Source organism: Primulina huaijiensis, chromosome 10 (genome assembly GCF_012295235.1).
Source record: "Primulina huaijiensis isolate GDHJ02 chromosome 10, ASM1229523v2, whole genome shotgun sequence".
Taxonomy (NCBI): domain Eukaryota; kingdom Viridiplantae; phylum Streptophyta; class Magnoliopsida; order Lamiales; family Gesneriaceae; genus Primulina; species Primulina huaijiensis.
Window position 1 is genome coordinate 7,775,190 of NC_133315.1, and position 14,628 is coordinate 7,789,817.

The window sequence follows — 14,628 nt, forward strand, 5'->3', positions numbered from 1 at the left end:
ATATTTGTTTAATTCAAATTGCATTAAAACCTTTGACTTTTGAAAGTTTACCAAAAAGTTTTATAAAAGCTTTAAAAGATGTTATACATTTAAATTGGAAACACATTAATGAAAATTATTCAATCTAGTTTAACTCATAGACCAGTATTTTGATATTTATCCTAATCTTTCACTATCTTTATCTTATATAAATATTCTTGATGCATTAACATCAAATATTAAAACTCATGGTTTTAATTATACTCTTGAAATAGAAGTGTAATGTATCTATTTATAATCAATATAATTTTTAATTTTAATATAATCTCTAAATCTTTTAATAATAAAAAACTGATGAATCTTCACACAGAAAAAACAAAACAAACAAATAAAAGGTAATGGATCAGATGCAAAGCCCAATAACATATATTAAATTAGGCCAAACATTTCTACATTCCTGCCGATTTGGAGACCAAGAGAGAGCTCGATCGGAGAAGAAAATGCACGGAAGACCGCGAAAACCCCCAACTCAAGAGGAGCAAGACGCTTCAGCACTCAAAGCCGATAAACTTCGTCATCTCCAATCTCAGAATCTTCATTTTCACCATAATAAAATGTGTGTAATGTTAGGCTGTTTATTGTTTATGATGATTCGTTGTGTTAGATGGATTTTTTTTACCTTTCAATTTACTTGATTTGGGTTTCAGATTTACTAAAGAAGGTTTGGAAATCAGTGCCAAGCTATTAGAAGTGAATCCTGAGCACTACACTGGTTGGAATTATCGGAAGCTCGCTGTACAGCATTTCACCGATAAGAAATCGGAGAACGCTGCCGAATCTGAATCGATTCAGTCGATTTTAGATGAAGAATTGAGAGTCGTAAGAGACCATTTATTGCTATTCGATATTAGTTTGAATTTCAATTATGTTTTCAGTGAAGTTTTGTTTATGTACTTTTGGTAATAAAAGTCCAGACTTTTAAGGGAGGAACTTCTTTGAGCGTGAATTATGATTTAGGTAGAGACTGCGTTGAGGGCGAACTTAAAATCGTACGGGGCGTGGCATCACAGGAAGTGGGTCCTAAGCAAGGGACATTCATCAGTGGATAGGGAATTGCGGCTTCTGGGAAAATTCCAGAAGCTTGACGCCCGAAATTTTCACGCATGGAACTACAGGAGGTAAAGTACTCAGGTGTCTGCACAGGTTCATGATTTATTACATTTATTAATGTTGGTCTTTGTGCGCGTAATCTTGTAGGTTTGTGACTGCATTAAAGAAGATACCGGATGAAGAAGAGTTGCAGTATACAACAAATATGATAAGCGATAATTTTAGCAACTATTCAGCATGGCATAACCGGAGGTGTGCAAGCTTGCCTCTTTAATTCATAGGGTCCACTATCCTTCAGTCATTTATTTTCCTAGAAGCTAATTTATTCTTTTTGATTATCTTTCCTGTGGAAGCCAGAGCCAAGCAGTGTTTTATATTTGTTGAATGGTACCGTAAAATTTGCAGACCTTGTCAATGAATTTCACTTTTAACCGTTATTGAATTTTCCCTGTTGCAGGATTCCGCAAACCAAGAAAAATGTGTATGTTTGATATAATCCTTTGTTGTTCCCAATTCAACGATATTTTAACGTTATTGTACCAGCCAACAGTCTGGCACTTTTAAACCTCAAGTTTGCTTCTTTGTTCTTTCCCAAAAGGAAATAGAGTAATCATATTCATCCATCACTGGACCTCCTCTATTGTATCTGATCATTATTTTCCTGCAATTTACAACGTTTCTTGTGGGAGAGAGTTGAGAAAGCAAAATTTTTATTTGTTTATGACATTTTATCCACTATTGAGTACTTTGATACATCAAGTGCTAAGCAGCAGTAACAAGTTCTAATCAACCTACAGAAATTGGGTATAGAGAGATTCTTTGAGACTTCGCCATTTGGTTAAAAATATTTGGCATTCTGCTAAACGTATAATGCTCTAAAGATGATTTTAACATTGCTGTCTTCTGCTGATTCTGCATAAAAGGTATCTTTATATTGCTCCAGAAAATTTTGTTGTAAATTAACTTGGTTTTACCACAAATGTATATAAAAAATTCATTACTTTATATTCTGATAGTTATTTTATGTTACACGATCATGTGTTTTTTTCATGATCTATTGTTTTTCAGCTTGCTTTTGTCTAATCTTCTGGAAAAAGGAGTAAAAGAATATTCTGAGAAAGGCAGTGTTTTGAGAGAGGAATATGAGTTCGTAGTTCAGGCTCTCTTTACAGACCCTGATGACCAAAGTGGATGGTTTTATCATCTGTGGCTTCTGGAACAAACAGCAATATTGGAGCCGTTTCTGCTTTCTTCTTGGCCTTCACATAGCTCTAAACTATACATATCAGCTAATGATTACTCGAGTGATCAGAGATCATCTCCAATCTCACATTGTTTTTCAAAAACTAGAGAGTTCCCTTTCATTCTATGTTTCAGTGAACCGATGGTTGGTGTAAGCTCTTCTACAGTAAGTATCGAATGTGATTACCTTACTTGTAGTGAACTTACATGGACACCACTTTCAGCCAATGGATCTGGTTTTGCCCAAGCCTGGTTGACTTATCTAAAATTTACTGATGCAACGCATACTTTAGAAGCTTGTCCTGTAAAGGTTGCTGTTGCACACTTTCAGGGTATCATTAACATGAGTGGTACTTCGTGTAGTCAGTCTTCTCATTTATTTTTTACAGTGCATATACCTTCTCATGATCAAAATCAAGCTGAAGAGCAAACAACTGACAGAATTTCATGGAAAGAAGAGAATTTTTGTATGTATGCTGCAGAATCTCATGATGCGGACTTGCTTCACTCACTTTGTAAATTAGAAATGATTAGGCAGAAATCTAAGGATGTTGGATGGAGCATGAAGGTCATAGCGGATGAAATAGATCGCTGCCGGGAGTTGTTGTCATTAACAGAGTGGTAAGCTGTGTCAAAGCATGAGTCACTCAATTACTTTAATATATAGATTTAAGTGTTGCTTATTTCTTCAGTTTCCTTGTAGTAAAATTGGGAAGCTTACCCTTGCGAGACTGTTGATGGCAAATTATTCATTGGTGTCAGTCAGTTGCTCACATGATAGAAATGATGTTCATTATGAAGAAATTCTTTCGCTTTATGATGACCTGATGAAGATTGACCCTTCACATATTTGTTACTATGAGGATGAACGCAGTTTAGTGTTGTTGAAACAGGTTAGTCTTCCTTTTCTTTGAATTGCTGCGATGAGAATCATCATAAATCTGGGACCCCAAACAAAAAATTAGACACTGCACTATGATGCGATTCTTCGATCACGAAAAGCAAACGCGCTCAAAAACGAAGTCACGCCCTCGATTCGATGACACAAAGAAACGGTTATGTTGTCCCGATCTTTTTGAACAAGTAAGGTTGTAATATTCACCTCTAAATTACGAAGAATTTAACAACAAATATTACGAGATAAACAATCGAAATTCAAACGAACCTTCAAAGAACTCGTTTTTGACAATCCGAGTGAAGAACAATCGACAAACGCCACAAAGTATTAAACTTTGATAAGTTTGATTTGAGAAACACACAATGGTGTATACAAAGTCAAGCTTTGAAATTGAGAGAAAAACTCACCAATATGATTAAAACTCAATATTAATGTCCTTTACAATGACCAATAGTCGAATATATATATTGTTTTCAAATCTCAAGATATCAAAATCTAGTTGGCAAAATAATTAAAACTCTAAACTAGGAAACTAGGATTTTCTTGCAGCTGGGGCGCGCTCGGGCGGTATGATGTTACTGCTCGGGCGCCAAGTATTCTTGACTATGTGCGCTCGGGCGGTATAATGTTACCGCTCGGGCGCCGATGCTTCTGGAATTCATGTTCTGGACAGTGACTTTGGCGATCGGGCGGTAGAATTTGACCGTTCAAGCATGAAGGCTTCTGTCTTCCACTTCATTTAACACTTGCAACGATCCTATGGCTACCAAACTCATTTTCATGCATCACGAACCCTTCGAGGCTTGGAACCTTGCTTGCAAGCTCTTCTCGATTGCTCATATGTCTATGCAATGCTCCCTTGAACCTCCGTCCAATCATTTGCACGCCATGTCCGGCCAGATTCATATCATACTCCCCTTCTTCAAAAACCTACGCAAAAATGAAGAACATCAGTAATAAAAAGAATTAAATTATCAACATGCTTACCTTTCAACTCAAGTTTGTAGGTGCTATCGTTTGCTTGCTCCATCAGCACTGGAAATCCCAACATCACCGTTGCCTTTCCTATAAACTCATCAACTTCACCACATACCATATAAGAAATGACACCAAATAATAACAAAAAGATATCATTAAGTATCACAAAAATCAAATTTCTCCCCTTCTTAGACCTAGTTAACAACACAAATAATTTCATACACATGTATGACATTGGCTCACTAGGAATGAGACTTAGTTCATGCACGATATAAGAATCTAGCCGAAACGTCAATCTCTTATATGCAATGCATGTTCACAATCCCACTCAATATACCTCTTCATATGCAACCAACACATATAATCATGCATTTTATCAAAGATAAAAACACCACAATATGCATCACTAGCACGTAACTCATGCAATGAATATAGTATGAAGAATTTATTTTCCTAAAAATTTTATTCATTATGCACATAAAAATTCTTATATTCATTCATGCTCTTTCCAACGCCATCGTCAAACAAATATTAATCATTTAAATAGGACACACTAAATGTTCTATCCATGCTATCATTTAACTCTTCACATGAATTTAATTCTAATGCACACAAGTCATTGCCATGACAAAGCCTCATCAATTTGACAATCTTTAAACACTCAAAATAAATAACATTTGAATTTAATTCATGCATTATATCACCATTCTCAACTTTGTGACTCCTCGACAAAATCGTTAACTCATAGTTAGACCATTTGGACATTACACTTTCAACACTCGTTACAAATTCTTGAATACAACACAACAATGAATTAAGATAAGGATGAAAGTCATACCTCATGGTTGTTGCGTTGACAACTACGCTTACCTCAAGGTGATTGCTCTCAACTTCACATGGATAATCCCATTGCATTTTTATACCATCAACATTTGCTCGCCTCCTCATCACGACTTCATCATATTCCTGCAAATGAGAAATAACAATGCTCGGGATTGAACCGGCTATATTATCACAAGGATAATAAACCACTTTGTACAAAGGTACATGAAAGGGTTTATGCAAGAATAAAAATCTCTTTACCTCACTCTTTTGGGCCATGAAATTATTTTTCTTTTCTTTTTCTTTTTCTTTGGCCTCTTTTTCTTTTTCATCTTCTCTCTCTTTTTCCTTTTCTATGGCCATCTCATTTTTTTGTTCACTCTTTCTTTCGGCCATTTCACATTTCTTTTCACTCAATTCATGAATAAATTTTAATTGATCCTCAAAAACATTTGGATTCAATTGAACCAATGAAACATTTTGTTCCTCAAGAAATTGATGTACAATAATTGCTCTTGCCTACTCTTCACATTTATATTGGACAATTTAAGCACTTCTCCTCCATCTAATGATTCATTCTCCGCTGTATATCGTTCAACAACATTCAACTCACCAACTAGCAGAATACCACCATCATCAACTCTGTTAACCATAGCCTCAAATTCATGTTCCACTATAACCTCAACCTCAACCTCAACCTCATATTCAACTACAACTGACGACTCTAATACTGTCACCTCATTACGTGGGCATTGGCTAATATCATGACCAACTGCTAAACACAAACAACATATAATTTTAGCAGTATGAGGACTAGAAGTTTTAGATGTACCTCGATGTTCATGCCTTGTAGCTTCATGCCTCGACTCAACCATTGGCTTTTCCACGATGTTCTCTTTTATGTTGGACCGCCAGGTGGATGCCACCGAATCATCAGACAAGCCACACTCATCTCTCCTACCACCTCGCCTATTATTGTGATTTGGAACAAATCGCTTCCTCATCACTCTTTTCATCTCTTCCCATGTAACTATAGGGTCATGCTCACATTGTCTCCTACCCAACACTAACTCATCCCACCAAGAAGTAGCATAGTCGGTAAACTCACTACAAGATCGTCTTACCTTCATTGCTTCGGTATAATCTTACCGGCTCTCAAATATACACTCCATCCTTTGCTCCCACTCAAGGTACGCTTTTGGATCGGCTCCCCCACTGAAAGATAGAACTGTCATCTTAGTATCACTTCTCCTATACTCTTCCCAGCTTTTATACCCACTATTCTCGTCACATCGCCTATCATCATCATGATTCACATGCCACGTTCTATTTAGATCAACTTTTCTCCCTTGCATATTCTTATCACCCGGCCTATCATACATCTCCTATTCTTCACACCTCCTATATCTCTCACGTAGAGGTTTAAACTCCTTCTCTCACATTCTATCCAACCCTTAACATTGTTTGAAATTGACGATCGTTAAACATTATACCTGCAAGAAAAGGTTAGTATAAAACAATAAAAGAATAAAGTTTCATCACCACAAATCCTCACTGGTCACTCCAATGAAAATTCACTCGACTCTCTTTTTTTTTCTCTTTTTTTTTGTCCTCACTACAAAACCTCGCACGTCACTTCAAGAAATAAACGCTCGCCGTCAAGTATGTCACTCGATTTTTGAGAGTTCTCTCGTAGGGACACTTTAGGCTCTGTAGCTTGTGTGCATCAAACTCACAAGTTCAAACTTCACGACACTTGCAAACTGACTTACAAGGAGTGCGTAAAACAAGAAATTTGAAATTTTTTCTTTTTTTTTTTATGACTCACAATAAAGATAAGAACAAGATTCAATGTTAAATAATAGCACAAATTTTTTTTTTATTGTGAGAGTTTAACATGGCTCACACAAAAGAATAGAACAAAATTTCAAAACCAATTTATGGCAGATTTTCGAAATTTTTGTACTATTTGTTTTTTGGATTGCACAAGGATGGCTGTGCAAACTCGAAAAAAAAAATAATCAGAAATTTCGAGAATTTCAAGATTCACGAAAGATGAAAAACGATAGGATAAAACAGATGTGATAACAAACGAAAGATAAAACACAGATCTTATAATAAGAAGGAAAAAACTTACTTGAATCAAAGGGAACCTAAAGCTCTGATACCAAATGATGCGATTCTTCGACTACGAAAAGCAAACGTGCTCAAAAACGGATTCACGCCCTCGATTCGATGAAACAAAGAAACGGTTGTGTTGTCCCGATCTTTTTGAACAAGTAAGGTTGTAATATCCACCTCTAAATTACGAAGAATTTAGCAACAAATATTACGAGATAAACAATCGAAATTCAAACGAACCTTCAAAGAGCTCGTCTTTGACAATCCGAATGAAGAACAATCGACAAACGCCACAAAGTGTTAAACTTTGATAAGTTTGATTTGAGAAACACACAAAGGTGTATACAAAGTCAAGCTTTGAAATTGAGAGAAAAACTCACCAATATGATTAAAACTCAATATTAATGTCCTTTACAATGACCAATATTCGAGTATATATATTGTTTACAAATTTCAAGATATCAAAATCTACTTGCCAAAATAATTAAAACTCTAAACTAGGAAACTAGGATTTCTCGTAGCTGGGGCGCGCTCAGGCGGTATGATGTTACTGTTCGGGCGCCAGGTATTCTGGACTATGTGCGCTCGGGCGGTAAGATGTTACCGCTCGGGCGCTGATGCTTCTGCAATTCATGTTCTGTACAGTGATTTTGGCGCTCGGGCGGTAGAATTTGACCGTTCAAGCGCGGAGGCTTCTGTCTTCCACTTCATTTAACACTTGCACAACGATCCTATGGCTACCAAGCTCATTTTCATGCATTATGAACCCTTCGAGGCTTGGAACCTGGCTTGCAAGCTCTCTTCGATTGCTCATACGTCTATGCAATGCTCTCTTGAACCTCATTCCAATCATTTGCATGCCATGCCCGGCCAGATTCACATCACACTAACTTGTGAAGTTGGATTAGAATCATTTACGTTTTTCCAGTTGGGGAAGATTATTTGTCACTGAACTTTTCTGATGTGCTTTGATATCTTATAATTGAATTCCAGATCCTTGCATCATGCATTCTCCATGAATTTGTATCTTATACTTAGCATTAGCGTGAAGTATTGACTTCTTGGAACTTAAGATAATCGAGTAATTATCCTGCAGATGACCTCGAGTTCGGGGTCTTTTTTAAAGAACATTCATCATTACCGGGAGTCAACATCTTCGAGTCTCAATTTGTATTCCTGTTTACGACTGAATAGTCTCTCACTGTCACGAATTGGAAGTATTGAGCAATTATTGTGGGTTCAAATGTTAGATCTCAGTCACAATAAAATCCGGTCAACTGAAGGTAATTCCCATGTATCCATATATCATTTTTGAAGTATATCTTTAGATAAATTTGTCGTTTTTACAAGTTGATGTGTATGTTTACATCAGTTAGTGTGCATATGGTACAATGAAGGTAAAATTTATAGAAGAAAAACAGAAAACTACAGCTTATCTCAGTTTAATTAACAAAGTAGATTTAATTGTCGTAGACAAGGAAAGGTGCATGTTGTGATTGTAACATGACATCTATGGACAGGGTTGGAAGCGTTGCAGCTGCTTTCCTGCTTGAACCTGAGTCACAACAAAATTTGCAGTTTTACAGCTCTGGAAACCTTGCGCTTGCTAAAGTCATTGAAAGTATTAGGTATTTCATACAACGAGATTGGTGCCCATTCCATTGACACAAGAAGGTATCTGTTTTCATCGCCTCTAAATCATGCATTAGGAAGTGACTGGTCCGGTGACATTGAATCTTTGGATCACTGGGATGCGTTCTTTATTTTCAAGGGCTTGGATTTGATACAATTAGATATAATGGGAAATGCAGCGGTAAATGATCGGTTGAAGGCATCTTTAGTTAAGTTAATGCCTGCACTGAAGTGGCTTGATGGTGAGAGTTGCAATTAGGTTTATACTCTTACCATTATTATACATACAAAAGTGAAAAATCTATGTTTTCCATACGTCAGTGATAATTTATTAGAGCTGAATTGAATGATGATGCAAGTTTATACATTGATCCTAACAGTTGTTTGTGGTGTTTGGTAATTTTGATTTAAATCCAATTCATGTTAATTATTGCACTTTTATTGTTTATAAAATGGTGAGACGAACTTAGAAATTGATGCTATTTTGAGATCAAAATTACCGACTTTGTAATTGTGGTATGAGTTGTACGGCCATCATGTCGAAGGAAAATAAATTGGTTCTGATTGTGTGTTATATGCAGTGTTCTAAAAAGCCCGCTTAAGCGGATTGAAGGAAAATAAATTGGTTCTGATTGTGTGTTATATCATATATGTACCAATAGAGCGTATTATGTGTGTAAAATAGATATATATATTTTTTGTTATTTTTGTGGTTTTTATTATTTTCTAGTGCATTTGCTTTTGTGAATATTTTTTTAAAAGTTAGGGACTATGGGTTACTATGGTTTGATGGGTATATTTCTGGGGAGAAATTAGTGAAATTTTGACGCAGCAATGAAGATGTTATTCTACTGTATTATATTATATAATAAATAGATATAAATGTATAATAAAGTTGAGTGATCTGGCAAGCAAATGATTGATGGGTTTGTTCTGTTCGTTTAGATATATCCCATATTTCCTTTAGTCACATTAGGTCCAAATTAATCCAAAACGATGATGGAAGAAGTTTGTCCGAAATCTTATGTGAGAGAGATCAAAATTCCTTATTGATAAACTATGGCTCTTTTGTTAAGTATATATACGGATTATAAGATCTTTTAATGTAAATACAAAAAACACAAAACATTATGAAAATAATACAATTATTATTTTTAACATATTATTTTCTCAGATATAATAATGATTAATTATACTGATAGAACCGGTCGAACCAATCGCTCCGTTCAGATTCTGAAAGCACTGGTTTTAATTTTATTATTATTATGATCAATGTAGTGATTTTTATTTGTTTATTTATTTATTATTATTATTATTATTATTATTGTTATTATATTAGGATTGTTAACAAAATCTTATAGGCAATATAAGTATTTGACTAAACATTGTAACATCTTGAAAAATTGTTGAATATCTATACAATACTTCATCTAGCTAGTTAAAGATTAACTCGTTAATTTCTCCAAACTCAACAAATGCCCCAAAGTCTCTTGATATTGTTTAAATTTTTCAAACTGAACTTGAATAAAAGATCGAGTTTGATCGGTCATAAACAAAAACTATTTAAATTATTATTCTTTTTATTTAATATTGAGCCAAAAAAAATTTATTTCAGTAGGTCATCAACTCAAAATATATACGTTAGAGCCCCTCAAATACCAGGCCTTGAGGCGATGACCTCCTTGGCCTCATAAAGGTCCGACCCTAGTCGGAGACGGAGCCACCCCAAACACTGGGTAGGCGTAAGTCGGTTCTCAAATTTTTTTAATTAGCATATATAGTGTATATTGTTAAAAGTAAAAGTTTATGGTAAAAAAAAAATCTCAAGCTCACAAAATATATTAAACTATACGTTTTTATAAAATTTTATCCACTCAATTGTGTTATTCTTCACAAATAGAATTTCTTTGGAAATAATCCAAAAATAAATAAATCATTACATACATCATCAAACACCAATTTTCAATATTTACAACTCTTATTTTAAACATTAAATAATTTCAAATCTTTATTTTCAACACAACTCTTTATTTCAACACTCCCCCTTGTGATGATGATTGTGATATAATGATTGTCTTCATTACATGTTTTATTATTGCTTCGTTAAAAACCTTACTAGGAAAAAACCCATTGGGATAAAAACCATAGTAAAGGAAAAAAAGTGCAGTCATGTAAACTCTACCTCATGTTAACACGAACGATTCTTCACAAATTTCGTAGATTGTGCATCCCAATGTTATATATATGTTTTCTGAATATTGTCGTAGGAAGTGACTTTGTGAAGAGATCTGATGAGTTTTTACGAAGATCAATATCTTTATTATTCTCAAGATCTTGGGTGAATGCGAAGAACTTAGGAGGAATATGTTTAGTTCTGTCGTCTTTTATGTATCCCTCTTTCATTTGAGCAACACATGCAGCATTATCTTCATATAGTATCACATGCTTCTTGTCGAATGATAATCCACATGAGATTTGGATATATTCGGTCATTGATTTTAGCCACACATTCAAAGCTCACTTCATGTAGTGCAATAATCTCGACGTGATTTGATGAAGTTGTTACAAGTGTTTGTTTCTGTAACGTCCACTCATTTAAAAGTGTGGAAATATTTTTTTGTTTTTAATTTTTTTTAAAAGCTCACATTTTTTAAATAACATTTAAAATAATAGTAATTATTTGACAGTAGTGCAGTTTAAGTTTACCAAAATCATCCAAGATCAAACATAAACATAAACGAGTAAAAATCGTAAATAATCATCAACGTATGAAAATATTCATCTCCTCTCAAATCTCATAATTAAAATGCGGAAAACATGCAGTCCTCGGGTCGTGTCACCGCACCAGGTCTGCCTACTCAGAGTTCGGCACCTCCAGTCCCCTCATCATCTAGCTCACCTACATCACACACTCCTAGTGAGTCTAAAGACTCAACACACCTGTACCAGGAATAACAAGTATATATACATGGCACACAGCTGTGAAAAATACCATACTCAACACATCTTTCATAAACTTAAAAGCATAGAATAAACGTGTCGTGTAAAATCATATCGTGTCAAAGCATGCCATCTCATGTCATCATATACGTATACATTTTCATTTAATTGAATTCAGTTCAGTAGTTGTGACTTTCGTATCAACTCTATCGTATCAGCTCTATCGATGGATACATCTACGTATAACCACGGTATCGGGTGGCGTGGACATCAACGATAACATTACCCACCCACTGAGCCTTGGCCTCAGCTCATCATATCTCATGTCATCGTCATATACATCGTCAGTCACAACCAATTCTCATACTTCAAAATCATCATCATATTCACCACTTAATAAAAACATGCATATACGTAGCTTTTTCATTCAAACCAAGTATGCACCGTATTTAACATAATTTCATAAAAGGTCAAATACATGATGCATGAACATTTAAAACGTGATAAAATGTGCTCAGGGCACTGTCAGGACCAAAATCTCACCCCGAGTCTCCTAGAAACCCAAAATTACCGTTTTACACCTGGACCTCTAAATTTTGACCATAAGCTTACCAAACTCTTTAAAATGTCCCAAAACATATTTATAAATGTTTCTTAGACGTAAACTCGAGCCCGTTTCAAAACTTAAATCGATTCATTTTAAAACTTGGACCGGAGTCCCGATTTTAACCCGAATCGAACAGAAACTTAATCGAATTTCTCCCAACTTATTACCGCACTTAATACACACACTAACAGCCCTAAAACATTCAAAACTAGTCCCTAAAACCCCTCGACTAGGCCCCATAGGCTGCTGGAAAAATTCTACATATTGCCACAATCGAACCCTAGTGTGCCCTCTTGAGTTAATCGGTCCTATCTCTATTCATCTCGCACCAGGGATTCCTAGGACCACGTTCAGACTAAAAACACCCACTCAACCAACCCTAGACTCACCCTCAGCCCAAGAGCGCGCACCACTCAAATTCCCCCCAAGCGTGTATGGCCGCGCACCACTTGGAGTACCATTGGCCCCAACCCGAACCATTATCTTCCTAGCCGAGACCAGCTGGTTAAGGGCCTTCCATAGCCTTGGATGGACCCTCCTGGATCACACCTCAACATGGTTCAGTCCTTCCCCAGCCGCACCTTCCCGAATCCTCACCAAACGCCAAGGAAAGTTCTAGCCACCTAGACAACCAATCGGCCCTTTCCTATACCATGCACCCTTAAACCTCCAGCACCGTGTCATCTCGTCTTACAGCATATATACCCCTTAGAAACTCTGAAAAATCGACAGCCCCTTGCACAAATCAATAAAACATGAGTATGCAACATAAAGGTGCAATTTTCGTGACAAAAACTTGAACAAAACGTAACCACACATTAGATCAACGGATGGACATGCTTTTACATATATTTCAGCAATACTATGACGTGAATGATGAGAAAAACAAAATACAAGTGTGCCTTAGCGTTTAGATGATCAAAAGCTTGAATATACACACGTGGGACATGAAACGGGGAGGCGGGAGGAAGCTTTCTTGAAGAAATTCTCAATGGCCGAGCTTGCTGGAATTTTTTGCTGAAGAACACGTGAGGGAAGATGCTGAAAGGTGGGGGTGGGTGGCTGAGTAGTGGAGGAATAGGTTTAGATTTTGCTTATGCCTTATTTAAATATTAAACATTGCACTAATGGGCCCTAATTTGGATTTTAAAGGAATTAAAATGGTTTTAAGCCCATTTAGCAATAAAACAAACAAAACAAGCCCAAACACATTCCCGAAAATATTTCGTTCAGGTACGTTTTTGAAAATATTGTCTGAGCACTAAAAAAGTCCCCCAAAAGTTCTTCGAAAGTTCGAATTTAATACTCAAAAATTTCGGAATTTACAATTTGGTCCTTAAAGTTCTCGAAAATTACAATTATGGTCCTATGACTCTTCGAAATTTGCATTTTCGTCCCCATAAAATTTCGATTTCAGCCTCATTAAACCTTAAAATTCTCGAAACTTATAATTTAATCCCAAAAATTCGAAAAATAGTCCCATAGAATTTTATTTTGCACTTAGGTCCTCAAATTATGGGTTATTACAATTGGGTCCTTAAAATTCTCAATTCATGCAATTCAATCCTTAAATCTAACTAGGTAGAGCATGCATCCTAAATAAATTCTACTATTTTATACTTCCAAAAATCGTCGTAGTCTTCGAATCATTATTCCTTACATTGAATCATCAAAAATTAATTCAACTAGTAACCACGAACCATCAATATTTTTCTTAAAAAACCTACATGCCCCAAAAGCATTCATAATCTTCCAGATTAACTTATGATCTAAAAAACATAACATCAGTACTACTAAAAAAAAATCAATATAGTCAAATCATTTCCGACCTCTCCTAATGCCTAATAGCAAAATTCATATTCATGTCCAATTCCACCACCAAGCCATCATGCATGAAAATCATATAATTTCTCACTTCATGTCGTAACATGCATAAAATTTTTTAAGTATCTAATCTCAAAACATAACGACAGATAAACATGTACTGTAAAGCATATATCATGTAAACATGTAGGTGATAGCATTAAAAACATTTAAGTCATGAAAGCTTACAGACTTGAGGCTTGAAGACTGAGCGGCAGAAGCTGGCGGTGGCACAACCCTATACAGGACCCTTACTCTGATACCAACTTAAACGTCTCGTTCATTTTAAAATTCTACTGAACATTTTTTGTTATATGCAATGGCCGAAATCATGCCCATATAAAACTATAAAAGTCAAAACATACATTTTGTAAAATCATTACACTGCTGAATAAAATAACTACAATTAAAATTATGAAAAGAGCAACCAACCTGT

General features: G+C 35.5%; 1 protein-coding gene across 1 annotated transcript; it reads left to right on the forward strand.

Moving 5' to 3' along the window:
• The first annotated feature begins 418 nt into the window (after positions 1 to 418).
• Positions 419 to 9,209, forward strand: LOC140986350 (geranylgeranyl transferase type-2 subunit alpha 1-like). The gene is made up of 8 exons (XM_073454558.1): positions 419 to 595; positions 687 to 858; positions 997 to 1,157; positions 1,237 to 1,341; positions 2,158 to 2,952; positions 3,035 to 3,224; positions 8,247 to 8,433; positions 8,671 to 9,209. Exons 1-8 carry the CDS (start codon positions 480 to 482, stop codon positions 9,039 to 9,041), a joined length of 2,097 nt encoding a protein of 698 aa, XP_073310659.1. The 5' UTR covers positions 419 to 479; the 3' UTR covers positions 9,042 to 9,209.
• The last annotated feature ends 5,419 nt before the right edge of the window (positions 9,210 to 14,628 follow it).

What these genes read in the sequence shown, in the direction of transcription:
- LOC140986350 (XM_073454558.1), top strand. Translation starts at nt 480, where the DNA reads ATGCACGGAAGACCGCGAAAACCCCCAACTCAAGAGGAGCAAGACGCT. An exon ending in CATTTTCACCATAATAAAAT is followed by an intron (nt 596 to 686) that starts GTGTGTAATGTT and finishes TTTGGGTTTCAG; the next exon opens with ATTTACTAAAGAAGGTTTGG. An exon ending in CACGCATGGAACTACAGGAG is followed by an intron (nt 1,158 to 1,236) that starts GTAAAGTACTCA and finishes GTAATCTTGTAG; the next exon opens with GTTTGTGACTGCATTAAAGA.